General features: G+C 43.9%; 1 protein-coding gene across 1 annotated transcript in view; it reads left to right on the top strand.

Moving 5' to 3' along the window:
- Positions 1–25667, top strand: part of steep1 (STING1 ER exit protein 1) — a 63757-nt gene that overhangs the window by 27910 nt on the left and 10180 nt on the right. Inside the window, exon 5 of the mRNA XM_070882043.1 lies at positions 18475–18564. Within this exon, the coding sequence (XP_070738144.1) occupies positions 18475–18564 (90 nt within the window). The remainder of the gene's footprint in view (positions 1–18474; positions 18565–25667) is intronic.

Genomic DNA, 25667 nt, shown 5'->3' with positions numbered 1-25667 from the left:
CTCCCTTCTCCCTTCTCCCTTCTCCCTTCTCCCTTCTCCCCTCTCCCTTCTCCCCTCTCCCCTCTCCCCTCTCCCTTCTCCCTTCTCCCTTCTCCTCTCTATCTTCTCCCCTCTCCCTTCTCCCTTCTCCCCTCTCCCTTCTCCCTTCTCCCCTCTCCCTTCTCCCCTCTCCCCTCTCCCTTCTCCCTTCTCCCTTCCCCCCTCTCCCCCTCTCCCCCTCTTCCCCTCTTCCCTCCTCCCCCTCCCCCTGTCAGAAACACAGAGAGTGAGAGACACTGACAGAGACACACTGGGGGGGCCGTCCCAGCACGCTGTTGGAGGACTCCTGGTCCTGCAGTCGGTAAGTAGAAAATGTTTTATTTATTGATTTTTAAATTTTTTTTTTATTTTTTATTTTTTTTTGATTGATTTATTGGTTGATTTATTATTGATGATGGCTCTTTATTTGTAAAACTGAAGTGTTTAATGTTTGTAAACTTCCCTTTAAACCCCGCCCCCCCCCATTCCCTACGCCTAATTTGTAATCTATGCCTGATTTTCTAAAGTGTAGACAAGGTTTTTTCGAACGTACAAAATCTTCATTTACTCCATTCTAAGTTAGTTTGGAGTAAGTTTTGAAAAAAAAATTCTGTTCCAAAGTGAAACTGTTCTAACTGACTAGAACTAGAGTAAACTAAATTCCAAGAATTCAAATTTCTAAGATACTCCATTCTAAACCAGTTGCTCCAAAAAAACAGGAGCAACTCAGGCCGAAACTTGGCCCCTCAAAGATCACATGGATGAACTCCAAAAATTGTACATCCCTGTCTGGAGTAAAAATAAAACGAGGAAGGTGGCTCAACCGTGGCTAACAAGGGAAATTAAGGATAGTGTTAAGTCCAAGGAAGAGGCATATAAATTGGCCAGAAAAAGCAGCAAACCTGAAGACTGGGAGAAATTTAGAATTCAGCAGAGGAGGACAAAGGTTTAATTAGGAGGGGGGAAATAGAGTATGAGAAGAAGCTTGCCGGGAACATAAAAATTGACCGCAAAAGCTTCTATAGATATGTGAGGAGAAAAAGATTAGTGAAGACAAACATAGGTCCCTTGCAGTCACATTCAGGTGAATTTAGAATGGGGAACAAACAAATGGCAGACCAGTTGAACAAATACTTCGGTTCTGTCTTCATGAAGGAAGATACAACTAACCTTCCGGAAATGTTAGGGGACCGAGTGAGAAGGAGGAACTGTGTTCGGGAAATTGATGGGATTGAAGGCCGATAAATCCCCGGGGCCTGATAGTCTGCATCCCAGAGTACTTAAGGAAGTAGCCCTAGAAATAGTGGATGCATTGGTGATCATTTTTCAACAGTCTATCGACTCTGGATCAGTTCCTATGGACTGGAGGGTAGCTAATGTAACACCACTTCTTAAAAAAGGAGGGAGAGAGAAAGCAGGTATTTATAGACCGGTTAGCCTGACATCAGTAGTGGGGAAAATGTTGGAATCAATTATTAAAGATGAAATAACAGCGCATTTGGTAAGTAGTGACAGGATCGGTCCAAGTCAACATGGATTTATGAAGGGGAAATCATGCTTGACAAATCTTCTGGTATTTTTTGAGGATGTAACTAGTAGAGTGGACAAGGGAGAACCAGTGGATGTGGTGTATTTGGACTTTCAAAAGGCTTTTGACAAGGTCCCACACAAGACATTGGTGTGCAAAATTAAAGCACATGGTATTGGGGGTAATGTATTGACATGGAAAGAGAACTGGTTGGCAGACAGGAAGCAAAGAGTAGGAATAAACAGGTCCTTTTCAGAATGGCAGGCAGTGACTAGTGGGGTACTGCAAGGTTCAATGCTGGGCCCCCAGCTATTTACAATATACATTAATGATTTGGACGAAGGAATTGTATGTAATATCTCCCAAGTTTGCAGATGACACTAAGCTAGGTGGCGGTGTGAGCTGTGAGGAGGACACCAAGAGGCTGCAGAGTGATTTGGACAGGTTAGGTGTGTGGGCAAATGCATGGCAGATGCAGTATAATGTGGATAAATGTGAGGTTATCCACTTTGGGAGCAAAAACACAAAGGCAGAATATTATCTGAATGGCGGCAGATTAGGAAAAGTGGAGGTGCAACGTGATCTGGGTGTCATGGTACATCAGTCATTGAAAGTTGGCATGCAGGTACAGCAGGCGGTGAAGAAGGCAAATGGTATGTTGGCCTTCATAGCTAGAGGATTTGAGTATAGGAGCAGGGAGGTCTTACTGCAGTTGTACAGGGCCTTGGTGAGGCCTCACCTGGAATATTGTGTTCAGGTTTTGTCTCCTAATCTGAGGAAGAACGTTCTTGTTATTGAGGGAGTGCAGCGAAGGTTCACCAGACTGATTCCCGGGATGGCTGGACTGACATATGAAGAGAGACTGGATCGACTCGGCCTTTATTCACTGGAGTTTAGAAAGATGAGAGGGGATCTCATAGAAACATATAACATTCTGACGGGACTGGACAGGTTAGATGCAGGAAGAATGTTCCCGATGTTGGGAAAGTCCAGAACCAGGGGACACAGTCTAAGGATAAGGAGTAAGCTATTTCAGACTGAGATGAGGAGAAATTTCTTCACTCAGAGTTGTTAACCTGTGGAATTCCCTACCGCCGAGAGTTGTTGATGCCATTTCATTGGATATATTGAAGAGAGAGTTAGATAGGGCCCTTGCAGCTAAAGGGATCAAGGGCTATGCAGAGAAAGCAGGAAATGGGTACTGAGGTGAATGATCAGCCATGATCTTATTGAATGGTGGTGCAGGCTCGAAGGGCTGAATGGCCTACACCTGCACCTATTTTCGATGTTTCCATGTTTACAGAATGGGAATTTAACGTGGGACCTTCCTATCTGTTTGACGCATCTACAAGCTGGGAGGTACAAGTCCCTAACTGAGCCATTGGGAGAGCTAGTGCTGGTTGGCCTTACAGTTTGTGAGAGACTACAGTATGTTCAATTATTCTCAAGGATGTCATTGTTAGAGTGTTAGGGATGGTGCCTTTCTGGACTTAAGTTTGAAGCAAGTTGTGATGAACTGCTTTCTGATGACCCCAGTCAAACTACGTTATGGGAAAATAATTAAAGGCATCTTGGCTGACCTACACAGCTTGCAGACTTGTCTCTGGGACATGTTGAACTTGTCTCCAAAGCTGTTTACTGTGATTCTGGTTGATCTTTGCTTTGGACCTGACATTCTTCTGCTGATAATGTCACCTTGTTTATAGTAGCAAACAGGAGCCAAATCAATGTATTATTTACTCCCCCTCTCAATTTCCCTGTTCAATAGAAAGAATCCAAAAAAGGGACTATAATGTAATCCTTGAGTTTTGAAAGTTTGGCAGACAAAATATTAACATTGATGCTGCTTTCTGCTGTGGCGCAGTTGAAAGTAAAATAATAACCTGAGTCCTCACTGCCTGAAAAAAAAGTATGGGTGCTGCCATCTGGCTGCTTAGGGCTGTAGTAATACCCACCCTCCTAGAAACATAGAAACATAGAAAATAGGTGCAGGAGCAGGCCATTCGGCCCTTCTAGCCTGCACCGCCATTCAATGAGTTCATGGCTGAACATGCAACTTCAGTACCCCATTCCTGCTTTCTCGCCATACCCCTTGATCCCCCTAGCAGTAAGGACCTCATCTAACTCCTTTTTGAATATATTTAGTGAATTGGCCTCAACAACTTTCTGTGGTAGAGAATTCCACAGGTTCACCACTCTCTGGGTGAAGAAGTTCCTCCGCATCTCGGTCCTAAATGGCTTACCCCTTATCCTTAGACTGTGACCCCTGGTTCTGGACTTCCCCAACATTGGGAACATTCTTACTGCATCTAACCTGTCTAACCCCGTCAGAATTTTATATGTTTCTATGAGGTCCCCTCTCATTCTTCTGAACTCCAGTGAATACAAGCCCAGTTGATCCAGTCTTTCTTGATAGGTCAGTCCCGCCATCCCGGGAATCAGTCTGGTGAACCTTCGCTGCACTCCCTCAATAGCAAGAATGTCCTTCCTCAGGTTAGGAGACCAAAACTGTACACAATACTCCAGGTGTGGCCTCACCAATGCCCTGTACAACTGTAGCAACACCTCCCTGCCCCTGTACTCAAATCCCCTTGCTATGAAGGCCAACATGCCATTTGCTTTCTTAACCGCCTGCTGCACCTGCATGCCAACCTTCAATGACTGATGTACCATGACACCCAGGTCTCTTTGCACCTCCCCTTTTCCTAATCTGTCACCATTCAGATAATAGTCTGTCACTCTGTTTTTACCACCAAAGTGGATAACCTCACATTTATCCACATTATACTTCATCTGCCATGCATTTGCCCACTCACCTAACCTATCCAAGTCGCTCTGCAGCCTCACAGCATCCTCCTCGCAGCTCACACTGCCACCCAACTTAGTGTCATCCGCAAATTTGGAGATACTACATTTAATCCCCTCATCTAAATCATTAATGTACAGTGTAAACAGCTGGGGCCCCAGCACAGAACCTTGCGGTACCCCACTAGTCACTGCCTGCCATTCTGAAAAGTACCCATTTACTCCTACTCTTTGCTTCCTGTCTGACAACCAGTTCTCAATCCACGTCAGCACACTACCCCCAATCCCATGTGCTCTAACTTTGCACATCAATCTCTTGTGTGGGACCTTGTCGAACGCCTTCTGAAAGTCCAAATATACCACATCAACTGGTTCTCCCTTATCCACTCTACTGGAAACATCCTCAAAAAATTCCAGAAGATTTGTCAAGCATGATTTCCCTTTCACAAATCCATGCTGACTTGGACCTATCATGTCACCTCTTTCCAAATGCACTGCTATGACATCCTTAATAATTGATTCCATCATTTTACCCACTACCGATGTCAGGCTGACCGGTCTATAATTCCCTGTTTTCTCTCTCCCTCCTTTTTTAAAAAGTGGGGTTACATTGGCTACCCTCCACTCCATAGGAACTGATCCAGAATCAATGGAATGTTGGAAAATGACTGTCAACGCATCCACTATTTCCAAGGCCACCTCCTTAAGTACTCTGGGATGCAGTCCATCAGGCCCTGTATGGATCCGAGGCACGGACGATGTATAGAAGGCACCTCAAGTCGCTGGAGATATATCACCAAAGATGTCTCCGCAAGATCCTGCAAATTCCCTGGGAGGACAGGCGCACCAACATCAGTGTCCTCGGCCAGGCTAACATCCCCAGTATTGAAGCACTGACCACACTCGGATCAACTTCGCTGGGCAGGCCACATAGTTCGCATGCCAGATACGAGACTCCCGAAGCAAATGCTTTATGCAGAGCTCCTTCGTGGTAAACGAGCCAAAGGAGGACAGCGGAAACGTTATAAGGACACTATCAAAGCCATCCAAGAACTCACTTCGGGAGTGGAAGCAAGTCTTCCTCGATTCCAAGGGACTGCCTATGACGATGATGCTTTACCACTAACTTCCTGCTTTCCCATTCCTGCTGCAACTGAAGCCATTTTATGGGGACATCCCAGTCTCGTGGTTCCTCCGAGTATTTGTGTGAAACTACCTTCTAACAACTGTTCAAAATGTACATCAGGTGCTGCATGTGCACTGATTAAAAACAAATATTAGGAGGCAAATAACCACATGCACCAGTAAGTCCACTGAAAAATATTTTGGTTGCAATAACGGCTGCTTTATTCTCTGCTTCAGAAGCTATTTTTCTGTCTGCTGCTGGTGAAAACCGTTCCAAACTATAAATCAACAGTAGGAGGTAGAAAATGGAAATTTTCCCAACCCAATACTGTAAATCCAATGTGAGATTGCTATCTGCATCAAGTTGGTTAGGTTAGCTTTTAGGTTCTGCATTTAACCCTTAATGGGACTTTAAAAATGTTCACTTAAGCAAAGAAAATGCTTGAAGTTGAATAACTGCAAATAGTAAAGCTACATATAACCAGCAGCCATTGTTCACTTGCATCACAGAGACCCCATAATCCCTTCCACCTGATAAATAAGCAACCCCTGGTGTAAATTCCTCAATAGGATGAGCTTGATCCCTGTTTGTTTGTTTATATTTGCCTCCAGAAGTGTGCTGAAAGTACGATTTACATTTGCCACTGGTTTCTCTGAGACTTAGCTAACATGGATTAATTGGATTTTCAAATAAAGCGTCAGGATTCAACAGCACTAACACAAAAAGAAACCAGCCGCAGACCATTTAGGAACATAAGAACATGAGTAGGCCATTCAGCCCCTCGCACCTGCTCCACCATTCAATTCGATCTGGATCTCAACTCCCATTTACCTGCCTTGACTCCATATCCCACTTCATAGAATTCAAAAGAAAACTCACCAGAAAATGCAGAAATGCACAGCATGTCAGTCAGCACCCAAATGAGGAAAACAACCGTGACATTTCAGGTGTCCGGTGAAGGGTCCCACTGAAACATTAATCTCTGTTTCTCTTTCAGATGCTTATTGACTACTGTGCATCTCAGAATTTTATTTTTATTTCAATTCATTGAACTGCAGTGCCCGTTTGCCCACTTAGATCATGGAACCAAAATGCAGGATTCCTTTCAGACATTTTATCCTTTTATGAAGCCATTGTTGGATTTGAAATGAGGAGAAAAGTTGGAACAATAGTAATTTGTTACACTTGGTGCCCCCAATGCTTAGTTATATTTACAAAGTGGTGCATTTTGGTAAGAGAAATGAGGAAGTCATATACACCTTGGAAAATAAGAGTCTAAATGAGGTAGAGGAGCAACAGAATATAGGGGTACACATTCACAAATTATTAAAAGTAGCACACAAGTTAACTCGGCCATAAAAATGCAAACAACGGAAGGCGTTTATATCTAGGGAAATATACTTGAAAAGCAAAGAAATTGTTAAACTTATATAGAACCTTAGATAGACCGCACGTAGAGTATCTGTGTACTGTTCTGGTCACCATATTACCAAAAGGACCATCATCATAGGCAGTCTCGGAATTGAGGAAGACTTGCTTCCATTCTTAGCATGAGTTCTTAGGTGGCTGTACAGTCCAATACGAGAACCACAGTCTCTGTCACAGGTGGGACAGACAGTGGTTGAAGGAAAGGGTGGGTGGGGAGTCTGGTTTGCCGAACTCTCCTTCCGCTGCCTGCGCTTGATTTCTGCATGCTCTCTGCAATGAGACTCGAGGAGCTCAGCGCCCTCCCGGATGCACTTCCTCCACTTATGGCGGTCTTTGGCCAGGGACTCCCAGGTGTCAGTGGGGATGTCGCACTTTATCAGGGAGGCTTTGAGGGTGTCCTTGTAAATGTTTCCGCGAAGGAAGGATATCATTGCCACAGAGGGACTGCAATGAAGGTTCACCAGACTGATTCCTGGGATTGTCCTAATGAGAAGAGATTGAGTAAACTAGGCCTATATTCTCCAGAGTTTAGAAGAATGAGAGGTGATCTCATTGTAACATTATAGGGCTTGACAGGATAGCTGCACGGAGGATGTTTCTCCTGGCTGGGGAGTCTAGAACCAGGGGTTACAGTCTCGGAATAAGGGTTTGGCCATTTAGGACAGAGATGAGGAGAAATTTCTTCACTCAGAGGATGGTGAATCTTTGGAATTCTCTACTCCCAGAGGGCTGTGGAGGCTGTCGTTGAGTATATTCAAAACCAAGAAGGATAAATTTTTGGATATTAAGGGAATCAAGGGATATGGGGATAGGGCAGGAAGGTGGAGTTGAGGTGGAAGATCAGCCACGATCTTATTGAATGGCGGAGCATGCTCGAGGGGCCGAATAGCCTACTGCTGCTTCTATTTCTGATCTTATGAATGAGGTTTATGGGGCAGTCAGCACTCGGTGAACCAAACCTCCAAATGGCATTAATGTCTTCAGGAGAAACTTGACGAGAAAAATATTAATAAGGAAGTCAGTGTCCATGGTGCAATTTGTTTCAGATCTTTTCTTTACAACTTGGATCGAAGTTTGAACACCATCGGCAATTTGGATGCATAACGACAATCACTGCATTTCAAACCAAGTTATTGTACGTGAAGCAGTTTGAGAAGGGTTGAGAGACGTGATAAGGGGCTATATAATACAAGTCGTGTTTTTTTTTCAAAACACTAGGATGAAAGTCTTCTTTGCCTGTGGTGAGGGTTTTATTATAGAACGAATATGAGGCAAACCCAATCCTGTTCCTTGTGGTATTAGTCCACTGTACAAAGTTGCAGAATTGTGGGTGTGCAAGATGGAAATTCAATTGGCATGGATTGTATAGGAAATGGCAGTGTCGAGCTGAGGGTGGGGTTAAGGCACATTGAAGCAGTAGAGAGAACTAGCCTCTGCATCTGTCTCTGCACCAAGCCTCGAGGTGCTTCATGCTAACACAAGAAATGGAAATATGTTCCATTTTCCACACTGATGAGGTTCACCTCGATACTCCAAACAAAAAAGTTTAAACATACAGGGGTATCTGACAATTCGGAAAGATAGACAAGAGGGGAAAGGAGGTGGGGTAGCTCTGTTAATAAAGAATGATATCAGGGCAGTTGTGAGAGACGATATTGGCTCGAATGAACAAAATGTTGAATCATTGTGGGTGGAGATTAGAGATAGTAAGGGGAAAAAGTCACTGGTGGGCGTAGTTTATAGGCCCCCAAATAATAACTTCACAGTGGGGCGGGCAATAATCAAGGGAATAATGGAGGCATGTGAAAAAGGAACGGCAGTAATCATGGGGGATTTTAACTTGCACATCGATTGATCAAATCGCACAGGGTGGCCTTGAGGAGGAATTCATAGAATGCATACGGGATTGTTTCTGAACAGTATGTTACAGAACCTACAAGGGAGCAAGCTATCTTGGATCTGGTCCTGTGCAATGAGACAGGAATAATAAATGATCTCCTAGTAAAAGAACGTCTCGGAATGAGTGATCACAGTATGGTTGAATTTGTAATACAGATTGAGGGTGAGGAAGTAGTGTCTCAAACGAGCGTACTATGCTCAAACAAAGGGGACTACAGTGGGATGAGGGCAGAGTTGGCTAAAGTAGACTGGAAACACAGACTAAACGGTGCACAATTGAGAAACAGTGGAGGACTTTTAAGGAGCTCTTTCATAGTGCTCAACAAAAATATATTCCAGTGAAAAAGAAGGGCGGTAAGAGAAGTGATAACCAGCCGTGGATAACCAAGGAAATAAAGGAGAGTATCAAATTAAAAACCAATGTATATAAGGTGGCCAAGGTTAGTGGGAAACTAGAAGATTGGAAAAATTTTAAACGACAGCAAAGAATGACTAAGAAAGCAATAAAGAAAGGAAAGATAGATTACAAAAGTAAACTTGCGCAAAACATAAAAACAGATAGTAAAAGCTTTTACCGATATATAAAACGGAAAAGAGTGACTAAAGTAAATGTTGGTCCCTTAGAAGATGAGAAGGGGAATTTAATAATGGGAAATGTGGAAATGGCTGAGACCTTAAACAATTATTTTGCTTCGGTCTTCACAGTGGAAGACACAAAAACCATGCCAAAAATTGCTGGTCACGGGAATGTGGGAAGGGAGGACCTTTAGATAATCACTATCACTAGGGGGTTAGTGCTGGATAGGTTAATGGGACTCAAGGTAGACAAGTCCCCTGGTCCTGATGAAATGCATCCCAGGGTATTAAAAGAGATGGCAGAAGTTATAGCCGATGCATTCGTTATAATCTACCAAAATTCTCTGGACTCTGGGGAGGTACCAGCGGATTGGAAAGCAGCTAATGTAGCGCCTCTGTTTTTAAAAAAAAAAAGGGGGGCAGACAAAAGGCAGGTAACTATAGGCCGGTTAGTTTAACATCTGTAGTGGGGAAAATGCTTGAAGCTATCATTAAGGAAGAAATAGCGGGACATCTAGATAGGAATAGTGCAATCAAGCAGACGCAACATGGATTCATGAAGGGGAAATCACGTTTAACTAATTTACTGGAATTCTTTGAGGATATAATGAGCATGGTGGATAGAGGTGTACCGATGGATGTGGTGTATTTAGATTTCCAAAAGGCATTCGATAAGGTGCCACACAAAAGGTTACTGCAGAAGATAAAGGTACGAGGAGTCAGAGGAAATGTATTAGCCAGCCAATTCTCGATCCATGCTAACAGAATGCTAAGAGTCGGGATAAATGGGTTCTTTTCGGGTTGGAAATCGGTGCCACAGGGATGGGTGCTGGGACCACAACTGTTTACAATATACGTAGATGTCCTGGAAGAGGGGACAGAGTGTAGTGTAACAAAATTTGCAGATGACACAAAGATTAGTGGGAAAGCAGGTTGTGTAGCGGACACAGAGAGGCTGCAAAGAGATTTAGATAGGTTAAGCGAATAGGCAAGGTTTGGCAGATGGAATACAACGTCGGAAAATGTGAGGTCATCCACCTTGGAAAAAAAACAGTAAAAGGGAATATTATTTGAATAGGGAGAAATTACAACGTGCTGCGGTGCAGAGGGACCTGAGGGTCCTTGTGCATGAATCCCAAAAAGTTAGTTTGCAGGTGCAGCAGGTAATCAGGAAGGCGAATGGAATGTTGGCCTTTATTGCGAGAGGGATGGAGTACAAAAGCCGGGAGGTCCTGCTGCAACTGTACAGGGTATTGGTGAGGCCGCACCTGGAGTACTGCGTGCAGTTTTGGTCACCTTACTTAAGGAAGGATATACTAGCTTTGGAGGGGGTACAGAGACGATTCACTCAGCTGATTCCGGAGATGAGGGGGTTACCTTATGATGATAGATTGAGTAGACTGGGTCTTTACTCGTTGGAGTTCAGAAGGATGAGGGGTGATCTTATAGAAACATTTAAAATAATGAAAGGGATAGACAAGATAGAGGCAGAGAGGTTGTTTCCACTGGTCGGGGAGACTAGAACTAGAGGTCACAGCCTCAAAATACGGGGGAGCCAATTTAAAACCGAGTTGAGAAGGAATTTCTTCTCCCAGAGGGTTGTGAATCTGTGGAATTCTCTGCCCAAGGAAGCAGTTGAGGCTAGCTCATTGAATGTATTCAAATCACAGATAGATAGATTTTTAACCAATAAGGGAATTGAGGGTTACGGGGAGCGGGCGGGTAAGTGGAACTGAGTCCACGGCCAGATCAGCCATGATCTTGTTGAATGGCGGAGCAGGCTCGAGAGGCTAGATGGCCTTCTTATGTTCTTATGAATGAATTGAGCAGACGTTGACAGCAATTGGCATGTACTTCAGATTAAAATCTTTTTTTTTAAGTCTAGCTTTAAACCTTTATTAATATGTAATACTGGAACACAAAATGGGAAGAATCTTTTCCTAGTGAACCCAGTATGCAACTGACATTTTTTTTAAATATATTTTTGTAAACCAAGAGACAGTTCATATAAATAGATACTGCTCCTCAGGATTATGGTCTTCAGCAGATTTCATTAGTATAGATCAATAGGGACGTTCTGTCAATTTTATGTAAGCAATTAGCTGTTTTTATGTTGTTTATGTTTAAGAGTGGTTCGATAATGGCTTTCTGGAGCCTACCAATCCATTTAAAACTCGCATGTGGGTTTCTGCTGCTGCTGAATCAAATTTAGTTAGTTCAGCCATTTATATTTCCAAGTACAGCTGATGGTGAGAGAATTGTGCATTTATTGTTGGTTGCACTTTTAAAACCATAAAAGTGGCTGCAGACTGTAATTGGAAGACTCCAGAAAGGGAGACGGGACTTTCTCAGGCATTTATTTTCAGTTACCTAGCCAAATTAAGGAAAGAAAAATATCTCTATTTAGTTGCTGAATTATCTTTTCTTTCCATCTCCGAGGTATTTAAAATTGCTTCAATGGGACTGGAATATGGAATGCATTAATGTCACAAGGGACTGATTTATAGATTATATTTTTATCATTTAGATTTGTGTAATTAGAAAACTCTTATTCTACATGGCCCAAAATTGCCACATGCTGGTGTATTAACACACAATCTCCCCTTCCCTTCTTTCCCCTCCGGTGGTGGTCATGTGATTGCTGTCTACATGTTCTTTACATGATAAGTTCGTGGTTTTTGCTTAGCCTTGAGTGGGAAGAGGGCAAGGTGACCAGTTGATATAAGTCACTTTCGCACAGGACACAAGGAGGCAGAATTTCCGACGCCCCAGGCCCGTACGAAGTTTGTACGGACCCAGGAATGCATCGGAAAAGCCGGTTTTCAGCGCGCAATGCGCATGCGCTGAAAACCGTAATTTCCGATCTGTCAAGCTGGAGCTTGACGGATCGTAGCCAGATCGGGATAGCCAGATCGTGAGCGTGGAAATTTTATGGGCAAGATTGGGCTATTTACCCATATCTTGCCCAGCAAAGAATGGTTCATTCTCGGGTTGGCAATCCGTAACCATTGGGGTGCCACAGGGATCAGTGCTGAGACCCCAACTATTTACAATCTAAATTAACGACTTGGAGGAAGGGACTGAATGTAACGTAGCCAAGTTTGCCGATGATGTAAAGCTAGGAAGAAAAGCAATGTGTGAGGACAACACACAAAATCTGCAAAAGGACATGGACATAGGCTAAGTGAGTGGGCAAAAATTTGGCAGATGGAGTATAATGTTGGGAAGTATGAGGTCACGCACTTTGGCAGAAAAAAATCAAAGAACAAGTTATTATTTAAATGGAGAAAGATTGCCAAGTGCTGCAGTACAGCGGGACCTGTGGGTACTTGTGCATGAAACACAAAAGGTTAGTATGCAGGTACAGTAAGTGACCAAGAAGGCCAATGGAATCTTGGCCTTTATTGCAAAGGGGATGAAGTATAAAAGCAGGGAAATCGTGCTACAGTTGTACAGGGTATCAGTGAGGCCTCACCTGGAATACTGAGTGCAGTTTTGGTTTCCATATTTACGAAATGATATACTTGCTTTGGAGGCAGTTCAGACAAGGTTCACATGGTTGATTCCAGAGATGAGGGGGTTGACTTATGTTGAATAGGTTCGGCCTCTACTCATTGGAATTCAGAAGAATGAGAGGTGATCTTATCAAAACTTACAAGATTATGAAGGTGCTTGACGAGGTGGCTGCAGAGAGGATGGGCCCAAGTTTCGGGCTGCGCCGTTCCGACCTGGACGCCCGTTTTTCGCGCCACAAAGTGCGCCTAAAAAAAACTTATAGATTCTCCGGCTCCCTGCTGGTCCTCTTCAGTCGGGCGCGGCGCAGCACGAGCTGTGGGGGGTGGAGCTAGGTCCCTGCGCTGAAAACAGTGCCGGGACCTCTGCACATGCGCGCTACAGTGGGCGCGCATGTGCAGTAGCTCCAGGTGCCCAAAACTGTGTGGGAGGAGCCCGAAGCACGCAGCCCCTAGCCCTGGCTGAATGGCCTCACTGGGGCTGCGTGCATAAGGCTGCGTCCCAGGCCCAGCTCCTGCTTCCTCCCGACCCGACTCGACTCCCGCTTCCTTCCCCCCCCCGCGCGCGACCTGACCTCCCTCACTCGCCCCCCCCCCGACCCGACCCGAACCGAACCCACCTCCCTCCGCCCCCCCCACCCCAGACCTGACATGCGCTCCCAACTCCGGACACGACCCGACCCAACGCCACCTACCTGTAAATCTGGTGCTGGGGACAGGCCCTGCCCGAAGTCTTGGGCCCGGCCCATTCAGCCTCCCCCCCTTCTCCTTTTCCCCAATTCCCCACTTCTCCTTTTCCCCCCTCCCCACCATCTCCTCCCTTTCCCCCCCCCTCCCCACCGTCTCCTCCTTCCCCCCCCTTCTCCTCCTTTCCCCCCCTTCTCCTCCTTCCCCCCCCTTCTCCTCCTTCCCCCCCCTTCTCCTCCTTCCCCCCCCTTCTCCTCCTTCCCCCCCTTCTCCTTCCTTCCCCCCCTTCTCCTCCTTCCCCCCTTTCTCCTCCTTCCCCCCTTTCTCCTCCCTCCCCCCCCTTTCTCCTCCCCCCCCTTTCTCCTCCCCCCCCTTTCTCCTCCCCCCCCTTTCTCCTCCCCCCCCTTTCTCCTCCCCCCCCTTTCTCCTCCCCCCCCTTTCTCCTCCCCCCCCTTTCTCCTCCCCCCCTCTTTCTCCTCACCCCCCCCCCCCCCCCCCGCCACCAACACACACACTGACAGAGAGTGAGAGACACACACACAGACAGAGAGATAGAGACACTGACAGAGACACACTGGGTGGGGGTGGGGGGGGGGGGGGGGGGGCTCCCGGCGCTGCAGTCGTTAAGTAGAAAATGTTTTATTTATTGATTTAAAAAAAAAATTATTTCTTAATTTTTTTTAATTGATTTATTGGTTGATTTATTGATGTTTTTATCATTTATTATTGATGATGGCTCTTTATTTGTAAAACTGAAGTGTTTAATGTTTGTAAACTTCCCTTTAAATCCCCCCCCCCATTTCCTACGCCTGATTTGTAACCTACGCCTGATTTTCTAAAGTGCAGACAAGGTTTTTTCGAGCGTACAAAAATCTTCACTTACTCCATTCTAAGTTAGTTTGGAGTAAGTTTTCACTGCCGAAACTTTGAAAACAGGCGTAAGTGGCAGGACACGCCCCCATTTGGAAAAAAAATTCTGTTCCAAAGTGAAACTGTTCTCACTGACTAGAACTGAAGCAAACTAAATGGCGAGAATTTGAATTTCTAAGATACTCCGTTCTACACCAGTTGCTCCAACAAATCAGGGGCAACTGAGGCCGAAACTTGGGCCCGATGTTTCCACTGATGGAGACTAGAACTAGAGGGCATAATCTTAGAATAAGGGGCCACCTATTTAAAACTGAGATGAGGAGAAATTTCTTCTCGGAGGGTTGTGGATCTGTGGAATTCACTGCCTCAGAGAGCTGTGGAAGATGGGACATTGAATAAATTTAAGACCGAAATAGACAGTTTCTTAAACAATAAGGGGTTATGGAGAGCGGGCAGGGAAGTGGACCTGAGTCAATGATCAGATCAGCCATGATCGTATTGAATGGCAGAGCAGGTTCGAAGGGCCTGCTCCTATTTCTTGTGTTCTTATGTAATGTCCTCAAAAATCTTGCATCTGAAAAACCAGGCGCATAGTCTACTTTTACAGGCTCAAGTGTTTTAAAACACACACAGAATTATAAAATAAAATTATAAACACATAGTTTGTGAAAAACCCTCCTCACTGCGTTAAGTTTATTTTTAACCTTAAGCAAAAAAACTTCTTTTAAAAATCGGGAAAATATTTTATTTTTAGAAGACATAACTAATTTCAGTTAATTTTAAATGTGTGGTCTGTTAATTTTTTATTATTTTATATGATTGCTTTTGTTCCCATTAATAGCACTGAGAACTCGTAGTTACGCGAGTCTGTGCTGTTAATGGGAACCTGTGAAGTACTTACCTGATTGCATCTTCTGTGTCGGGACCCTCTGAACGGAGTACGCTTCACAGTGCGGGAGGAGAAGGCCTCCCCATCGTAAATCAGGGCGCCTCCTAGTCCACCAGGTAAATTCGTAAAAAATATCCAGTGAGGGGGCAATTGCCCGCGGGAAGACCCCCAGAGGAATTTCTGGGTCAATGTTGAATGATTCAGCACTGACAGATTGCAACCGCCGCTTGGTGCCAAGTTACAACAGGGTAGAGGCAGAGGTCTTGAAGGAGGTGGTTTTGCTTGCCCTCTAAGCTGGGAACAATGTCTGCTGGGATGAGAAGTGGCGGGGATTCGCAAAAATAAATCCAAAGCTCAAGAGAAAAGTAAAGGATATGTGAAGAAAACTTTTGGAAATTCATAATTTTTGAAAATCATTTGCTCAGTTGGTGCAGTCCCACATTAGCCTTGACAATTAGGATTGAATAGTTACATCTTTCATCAATAATGAGGGTTATAAATCAAATATTTTGGAGCACACAAGTTCACCACATATGCCTACCCTCCAATTTTCTACAAATGACAGCTCATCAATGCAAGAAATGTCATGTAATAGGGTGCTTGTTTCCATGGCAGCAATATTGTGAGATCAACATAAGAACATAAGAAATAGGAGCAGGAGTAGGCCATACGGCCCCTCGAGCCTGCTCCGTCATTCAGTCAGATCATAGAAACATAGAGAAACATAGAAACATAGAAAATAGGTGCAGGAGTAGGCCCTTCGAGCCTGCACCGCCATTCAATGAGTTCATGGCTGAACAGTGTTTGTTAAATGCTCAGAGTAGCTGGGAGCCCAAGACATGCTCACATTACCCGGGTCTGCTCACGGCTGATCTGATCATGGACTCAGCTCCAATTCCCTGCCTGCTCCCATAACCCCTTAGCCTCTTATCATTTAAGAAACTGTCTATTTCTGTCTTAAATTTATTCAATGTCCCAGCTTCCACAGCTCTCTGAGGCAGCGAATTCCACAGATTTACAACCCTCAGAAGAAATTTCTCGTCATCTCAGTTTTAAATGGGCGGTCCCTTATTCTAAGATCATGTCCTCTAGTTCTAGTCTCCCCCATCAGTGGAACCATCCTCTCTGCATCCACCTTGTCGAGCCCCTTCATAATCTTGCACATTTCGATAAGATCATCTCTCTTTCTTCTGAATTCCAATGAGTAGAGGTCCAACCTACTCCCTTTCCTCAAAGGTCAACCCCCTCATCCCCGGAATCAACCTGGTGAACCTTCTCTGAACTGCCTCCAAAGCAAGTATATTATTTCGTAAATATGGAAGCCAAAACTACACGCAGTATTCCAGGTGTGGCCTCACCAATACTCTATATAGCTGTAGCAAGACATCCCTGCTTTTATACTCCATCCCCTTTGTAATAAAGGCTAAGATTCCATTGGCCTTCCTGATCACTTGCTGTACCTGCATACTAACCTTTTGTGTTTCATGCATAGTACCCCCCAGGTCCTGCTGTACTGCAGCACTTTGCAATCTTTCTCCATTTAAATAATAACTTGCTCTTTGATTTTTTTTTCTGCCATGTAGCACATCTCTCTCTTTCCACTATTTGAAGAGTGAGATCTGTTTATTGTCACTATGTAATGCAGGTTCTCATTAGTACTAATCATTGCATGTGTTGAGCAATTAACGAACAGCGCTTTGGGAGCGATGAGCATTTTAAGCTGAAGTATTTCGACAGAATTACTGGAAAAAGAAAACTATTGTAAATGTTTCTTCCTGTGAGGATATTGCTCCCTTTATTTGATCTGGGAAGTATATCCACCCCTACCCTAATCAGTGACAGCTGGCAGGCACTGGATCAGAAGGAGACGAGGGTGCCTTTTCCAACTAGGAAGCCCATTTTTGTGAGGCAGCTTGCAGAGTGAATAAATAGAAAATATATCCCCCTTTAAGCATTTTTAATGAAAAACAAAAAAGTTCCTATTCAATTAGCTTTCTTTTTTTTTGTTCAGGTATTGCTGGGGGAGAGGTAATCGGGAGGAGTGGGTGTGGGATGATCTGAGTCATAAATTGGATGTTTTTACCGTTTGACCTATTTTTGTGTGTGTAAGTGTAATATATTTAACCATTATGGAGTAACTCCCGTAGAGGCAACTTGACCTGAATAAAAGGGTAATAAAGATGATGCAGCAATGAAGTTGGAGCTGTATATCACCGTGCTGGGAAATGCCTCTAACTCTGACACAAAATATTCATTCTAATGTTCTTTTTAGCAGCGAATTGCTGGGATATATGCTTTGCATTGTTGGAAAATTCATAGTTTTGCTGCACCACATCCTTGAATTTTATACCCAGTTAGAAAAATCATTTAAGTTGCACCCTTCAGGCATGTAAGTCATAAAATCTGTATGAAGGTCCCAACCACCCTGTGCACTGGATATTTAGTATTATGTATGCTACACACCATAGTGTAAGTATATGAATACTTCGAGTCTCCATCGGTAGCACGCAGAAGCCAAGTACAAACAGTGGAAGGAGCGTACAACATACCAAGAACCCCACCCACCTGTGACAGAGACTGTAGATCCCGTATTGGTCTCATCAGTCACCTCGGAATTCATTTTAGTGTGGAAGCAAGTCATCCTCGACTCTGCGGGGACTGCCTAAGAAGAATAAATATACTACACACTATGTATTACATTCAATATATTTCAATTAGAAAGTGAAGCACACTGTGTCCTGGAGTGATTGTGCACAGGTCTGTGCTTTTGGCTTTCCTAATCACAGTTGTACCATTGGGGGAAGACTCTGATCAAAGATTTTCCTGAACAGGGAGGGAAGTTAAGATTAGTAAATCTGAGGGCAGTCTTGTGCACCAGTGATCACATGCTTATAATAGTGTTGGCCGAGGGCTTGGTACAGATTGCACAGCACGGGGGAACCAGAAGAGAGAGAAAAATAATATATAGCATTTGTTGGTTAGAAAATAAATCTCCAGTAAATATGTCCTTTACAGCTTCCAAAAAGAAATGAATTGTCTCATTAAATAGTTCACCCATTTTTCTTTTCCTTTTAAAATATCCAGCAGGATATGTCGTAAATACTGGCACTGATCCATTGGGTATCTGTTTCCACAGGTAATGATGACCAAGAGGACCAAAGACATGGGTAAATTCAGCTCTGTCACCGTGTCCACCATTGATGAGGAGGAGGAGGAGATTGAAGCGGTGAGTTTCATCATACAACAACGCTTTCTTTAGATTGGTACGCTGGGAGTGTTTGCTTCTGTATTGCTTGTTAGTTAGAAATCAGATTTAACACTGAAAATATATTTAACATTGACAAATATTAATATATAACAATCTTTTAAATGTTTCCTGGATTGCAATATTAAATTTTAATATCCATTATTAACATCCATTCTTGTTTTTGTGATTTAAAAATATTTATACATCTCCATTCAAATTTGCTTATTGATTTTAAAGAAAATAAATGATTGTTATGTCCTCATACACCTCCAAATGACATGAATTGTGCCTTTGGATTGAAAACATGCAAATGTCACTCCATTATTTAAGGAGGGAGGAGGAAACTCCTTTTAACATTTATTCCAGGTGAATCTTAAATCTTCCATTATTTTACAAAGGTGTCATTGCTGAGGTAAAATCAGCTTCTTCTGGTTGGCCAACCCCTCACCGCTTTCCCATGCCCCAGTTACTAGTCGGAGAAATATTGTCTGAGGCTGCATACCTTGAAGCCTGTGTGGATTCATCTGCAGGGTGCGTCACTCAAGATCTGAGGATTTTTTGGGGGTAAATACTCCAGTCTCTCACCAATGTGGTTAACTCATAACTACCCTCTGAAGAGGCCTGGCAAGGCACACAGTTGTATCACCACCCTCTCGGCCACTGAGAATGGTCAGTAAATGCTGGCCTTGCCAGCGACCCCCCCACCCCCCACCACCACCACATCCCGAGAATCCCCCCACCACCACATCCCGAGAATACATTTTTATAAACTTTGTTTGTGAAATGGCCCAAGATACGATCAGGAGATCATAATTTTCAGATGCATTGTGAGAAGTAGAACAGCTCAAGTTGTAAAGGCAATGAATTTCTCAAACATATTTGGGTCACTTTTCGAGAACAATATGTTTTGGAATCGACAAGAAAACAGATTGTACTAGATTGAATGATGGTAACAAACCAGAATTTCTTAACAGCTGATGGTATGGGAACATCTTGCCAATAGTGACTATCATATGATTGAATTTGATGCTTTGCTTGAGGGGGAGAAGGGTGAGTCACAAACGAAGGGTTTAACTTTCAGGCCAAGTTTGAACGGATGAGAAATGAATTGACTGCAGTAAACCGGGCTTTGTTGTTAATGGGTAAACCTGCAGACTAACTGTGGGAAGTATTCAAAGAAATATTTGATACAAAACCCATAAAAGGTAAATCCTCCACACGTGTAGCTAAGCAACCATCGTCAACAAATGAGGTAAGAGCCAGTATCAAGCTTGCATAAATGCAAAGTCCAGCCTGCTTTTACCAGGCATAAGAGTTTGAAGGACATTCGTTGGGCGAATAGCCCGACTTCCTGCCCGCGAAGGCCCTTCTCCTGGGGAGGCATAAGATCTGTCAAGACATTTTGACAGATCGCAAGTGCCAGGTTCAGGCGCATGCGCTTTGCACATCTAAACTTGGAACTTGTGGTGCCTCTTTGGGCGCGTGTGCACATCGTACGCACCCAGAGAGGCCGCAATTTCAAGGCCATAATTTTTTTTTAAATCGAGGGGAATTACATAGAATACATGGCACAAAAACAGGCCATTCGGCTCAACCAATCCATGCCGGCATCTATGCTCCACTTGAGCCTCCTCCCATCCTTCCTCATCTAACTCTATCAGCATAACCCTCTTTTCCCTATCCCACGTATGCTTTAAAAAAATATTTGTTCACAATGTGGGCATTTATTGCCCATCCCTAATTGCCCTCAAGAAGGTGATGGTGGTGAGCCACTTTCTTGAACCGCTGCAGTCCGTAACTTCTTTGTAGCTTTTGATATAACTGAGTGGCTTGTTAGGCCATTTCAGAGAGCCATTAATGGTTGACTAATGTGCCTAACCACTGTAGGGTGTTTGTTTTACACTCTATCTTGATTCGTAGACCTCGGGAATTACAGGAAAAAGGACGACACGTGACGCAAAGTTTAGGCTTAATCCAGTGTCAGTTTTATTGCGCCTGGAGTATTACGCAAAACTAACTAAAAACTACAGAACTAGACTTCTGAGAGAATTGACTGAAGACATACAATCACCCGTCCAGTTCATAGCTGTAATCGTAGGTTGGTTCCGTGACCGGTTGTTCCCTCTTCTGGTCATTCTGTTTCTTTCCGTTTGCTTCCACACTTCGCTTCGCTTCTGTACCTTTTTTCCTTCTGAGCTGCTTCTAGCTCGTATACTTATATCCATTTTAGGAATAATCCCCCGCTGAGCTGCGGTTTACGATAATGTGTTTGGATCGATGCGTTGTTTGTGGTGATTTGTTTAACTGACTGTGATGATGAACCTGAATGTCCCCAATTTGCACACGGAGTCTACAGGGCAAAAGATAACTCATCTTAAGTACCCCGTTCTCCAAAAATGTACACCTTGTGAGGTCCCTTTGTTCTGGTTCCTTGCAGACTTGGAGTCTCCAGAGAGAATTGATTTTCCCCCTGGCCAATCAGTTCAGGGCTCTTTGGTTAGTTCATAACAAATGTATCAAACCCATTGTTTAAGTAGATAAGAACGTAAGAAATAGGAACAGGGGTAGGCCATTCGGCCCCTCGATCCTGCTCCACCATTCAATAAGATCATGGCTGATCTGATCATGCCCTCAACTCCACTTCCCCGCCCGCTCCCCATAACCTCTTTATCGTTTAAGAAACTGTCTATTTCTGTCTTAAATTTATTCGGTGTCCCAGCTTCCACAGCTCTCTGAGGCAGCGAATTCCACAGATTTACAACCCTCAGCGAAGAAATTTCTCCTCATCTCTACTTTAAATGGGCGGCCCCTTATTCTAAGATCAGGCCCTCTAGTTCGAGTCTCCCCCATCAGTGGAAACATCCTCTCTGCATCCACCTTGTCAAGTCCCCTCATAATCTTATATGTTTTGATAAGATCACCTCTCATTCTTAATTCCAATGAGTAGAGGCCCAACATACTCAACCTTTCCTCATAAGTCAACCCCCCTTATCTCCGAAATCAATCTAGTGAACCTTCTCTGAACTGCCTCCAAAGCAAGTATATCCTTTCATAAATATGGAAACCAAAACTGCACGCAGTATTCCAGGTGTGGCCTCACCAATACCTTGTATAGCTGTAGCAATACTTCCTTGCTTTTATACGCCATCCCTTTCGCAATAAAGGCCAAGATACCATTGGCCTTCCTGATCACTTGCTGTACCTGTATACTATTCTTTTGTGTTTCAAACATACGTACTCCCAGATCCTGCTGAACTGCAGCACTTTGCAATCTTTCCCCATTTAAATAATAACTTGCTCTTTGGCAGAAAAAAATCGAAGTACATGACTTCAAACTTTCAAACATTATACTCCATCTGCCAGATTTTTGCCCACTCACTTAGCCTGTTATGTCCTTTTGCAGATTTTTTGTGTCCTCCTCACACATTGCTTTTCCTCCCATCTTTGTATTGTCAGCAAACTTGGCTACGTTACACTCAGTCCCTACTTCCAAGTCGTTAATATCGATTATAAATAGTTGGGGTACCAGCACTGATCCCTGCGGCACCCCACTCGTTACCGGTTGGCAACCAGAGAATGAACCATTTATCCCGACTCTCTGTTTTCTGTTAGTTAGCCAATCCTTTATCCATGCTAATATATTGCCCCCAACCCCATGAACTTTTATCTTGTGCAGTACTCTTTTATGTGGCACTTTGTCAAATGCCTTCTGGAAATCCAAATACATCACATCCACTGGTTCCACTTTATCCACCCTGTTCGTTACATCCTCAAAGAACTCCAGCAAATTTGTCAAACATGACTTCCCCTTCATAAATCCATGCTGACTCTGCCTGACCGAATTTTGCTTTTCCAAATGTCCTGCTACTGCTTCCTTAAAAATGGACTCCAACATTTTCCCAACCACAAATGTTAGGCTAACTGGGCTATAGTTTCCTTTTTTAAATAGGGGCGTTACATTTGCAGTTTTCCAATCTGCTGGGACCGCCCCATAATTTAGGGAATTTTGGTAAATTACAACCAATGCATCCACAATCCCTGCCGCTACGTCTCAAGATCCTAGGATGGAAGCCATCAGGTCCAGGGAATTTATCCGCCTTTACATAGGAACATAGAAAATAGGTGCAGGAGTAGGCCATTCGGCCCGTCGAGCCTACACCGCCATTCAATGAGGTCATGGCTGAACATGCAACTTCAGTACCCCATTCCTGCTTTCTAGCCATACCCCTTGACCCCCCGAGTAGTAAGGATTACATCTAACTCCTCATTTAATATATTTAGTGAATTGGCCTCAACAACTTTCTGTGGTAGAGAATTCCACAAGTTCACCACTTTCTGGGTGAAGAAGTTTCTCCTCATCTCGGTCCTAAATGGCTTACCCCTTATCCTTAGACTGTGACCCTTGGTTCTGGACTTCCCCAACATTGGGAACATTCTTCCTGCATCTAACCTGTCTAAACCCGTCAGAATTTTAAACGTTTCTATGAGATCCCCTCTCATTCTTTTGAACTCCAGTGAATACAAGCCCAGTTGATCCAGTCTTTCTTGATAGGTCAGTCCCGCCATCCCGGGAATCAGTCTGGTGAACCTTCACTGCACTCCCTCAATAGCAAGAATGTCCTTCCTCAAATTAGGAGACCAAAACTGTACACAATACTCCAGGTGTGGCCTCACCAAGGCCCTGTACAACTGTAGCAACACCTCCCTGCCCCTGTACTCAAATCCCCTCGCTATGAAGGCCAACATGCCATTTGCTTTCTTAACCGCCTGCTGTACCTGCATGCCAACCTTCAATGATTGATGTACCATGACACCCAGGTCTCGTTGCACCTCCCCTTTTTCTAATCTGTCACCATTCAAATAATAGTCTGTCTCTCTGTTTTTAACCACCAAAGTGGATAACCTCACATTTATCCACATTATACTTCATCTGCCATGCATTTGCCCACTCACCTAACCTATCCAAGTCACTCTGTAGCCTCATAGCATTCACCTCGCAGCTCACACTGCCACCCAACTTAGTGTCATCCGCAAATTTGGAGATACTACATTTAATCCCCTCGTCTAAATCATTAATGTACAACGTAAACAGCTGGGGCCCCAGCACAGAACCTTGCGGTACCCCACTAGTCACTGCCTGCCATTCTGAAAAGTACCCATTTACTCCTACTCTTTGCTTCCTGTCTGCCAACCAGTTCTCAATCCACGTCAGCACACTACCCCCAATCCCATGTGCTTTAACTTTGCACATTAATCTCTTGTGTGGAACCTTGTCAAAAGCCTTCTGAAAGTCCAAATGCACCATATCAACTGGTTCTCCCTTGTCCACTCTACTGGAAACATCCCCAAAAAATTCCAGAAGATTTGTCAAGCATGATTTCCCTTTACAAATCCATGCTGACTTGAACCTATCATGTCACCACTTTCCAAATGCGCTGCTATGACATCCTTAATAATTGATTCCATCATTTTACCCACTACCGATGTCAGGCTGACCGGTCTATAATTCCCTGTTTTCTCTCTTCCCTCCTTTTTTAAAAAGTGGGGTTACATTGGCTACCCTCCATCCATAGGAACTGATCCAGAGTCTATGGATTGTTGGAAAATGACTCTCAATGCATCTTCTATTTCCAAAGCCACCTCCTTAAGTACTCTGGGATGCAGTCCATCAGGCCCTGGGGATTTATTGGCCTTCAGTCCCATCAATTTCCCCAACACAATTTCCCGACTAATAAGGATTTCCCTCAGTTTCCTCCTCCTTACTAGACCCTCTGACCCCTTTTATATCTGGAAGGTTGTTTGTGTCCTCCTTAGTGAATACCGAACCAAAGTACTTGTTGAATTGGTCTGCCATTTCTTTGTTCCCCGTTATGACTTCCCCTGATTCTGACTGCAGGGGACCTATGTTTGTCTTTACTAACCTTTTTCTCTTTACATATCTATCGAAGCTTTTGCAGTCCGTCTTAATGTTCCCTGCAACCGTCCTCTCGTACTCTCTTTTCCCTGCCCTAATCAAACCCTTTGTCCTCCTCTGCTGAGTTCTAAATTTCTCCCAGTCCCCAGGTTCGCTGCTATTTCTGGCCAATTTGTATGTCATTTCTTTGGCTTTAATACTATCCCTGATTTCCCTTGATAGCCACGGTTGAGCCACCTTCCCTTTTTTATTTTTACGCCAGACAGGAATGTACAATTGTTGTAGTTCACCCATACAGTCTCTAAATGTCTGCCATTGCCCATCCACAGTCAACCCCTTAAGTATCATTCGCCAATCTATCCTAGCCAATTCACGCCTCATACCTTCAAAGTTACCCTTCTTTAAGTTCTGGACCATGGTCTCTGAATTAACTGTTTCATTCTCCATCCTAATGTAGAATTCCACCATATTATGGTCACTCTTTTCCCCCCCCCCCCCCACCAAGGGGCCTCGCACAACGAGATTGCTAATTAATCCTCTCTCGTTACACAACACCCAGTCTAAGATGGCCTCCCCCCTAGTTGGTTCCTCGACATATTGGTCTAGAAAACCATCCCTTATGCACTCCAGGAAATCCTCCTCCACCGTATTGCTTCCAGTTTGGTTAGCCCAATCTATATGCATATTAAAGTCACCCATGATAACTGCTGCACCTTTATTGCATGCACCCCAATTTTCCTGTTTGATGCCCTCCCTAACATCACTACTCCTGTTTGGAGGTCTGTACACAACTCCCACTAAGGTTTTTTGCCCTTTGGTGTTCTGCAGCTCTACCCATATAGATTCCACATCATCCAAGCTAATGTCCTTCCTAACTATTGCATTAATCTCCTCTTTAACCAGCAATGCTACCCCACCTCCTTTTCCTTTTATTCTATTCTTCCTGAATGTTGAATACCCTTGGATGTTAAGTTCCCAGCCCTGATCATCCTGGAGCCACGTCTCTGTAATCCCAATCACATCATATCTGTTAACATCTATTTGCACAGTTAATTCATCCACCTTATTACGGATACTCCTTGCATTAAGACATAAAGCCTTCAGGCTTGTTTTTTTTATCACCCTTTGTCCTTTTAGAATTATGATGTAGTGTGGCCCTTTTTGTTTC

This window comes from Pristiophorus japonicus, chromosome 6 (assembly GCF_044704955.1).
Source record: "Pristiophorus japonicus isolate sPriJap1 chromosome 6, sPriJap1.hap1, whole genome shotgun sequence".
In the NCBI taxonomy this organism is placed as follows: domain Eukaryota; kingdom Metazoa; phylum Chordata; class Chondrichthyes; family Pristiophoridae; genus Pristiophorus; species Pristiophorus japonicus.
This window is presented reverse-complemented; position numbering and strand designations above follow the sequence as displayed.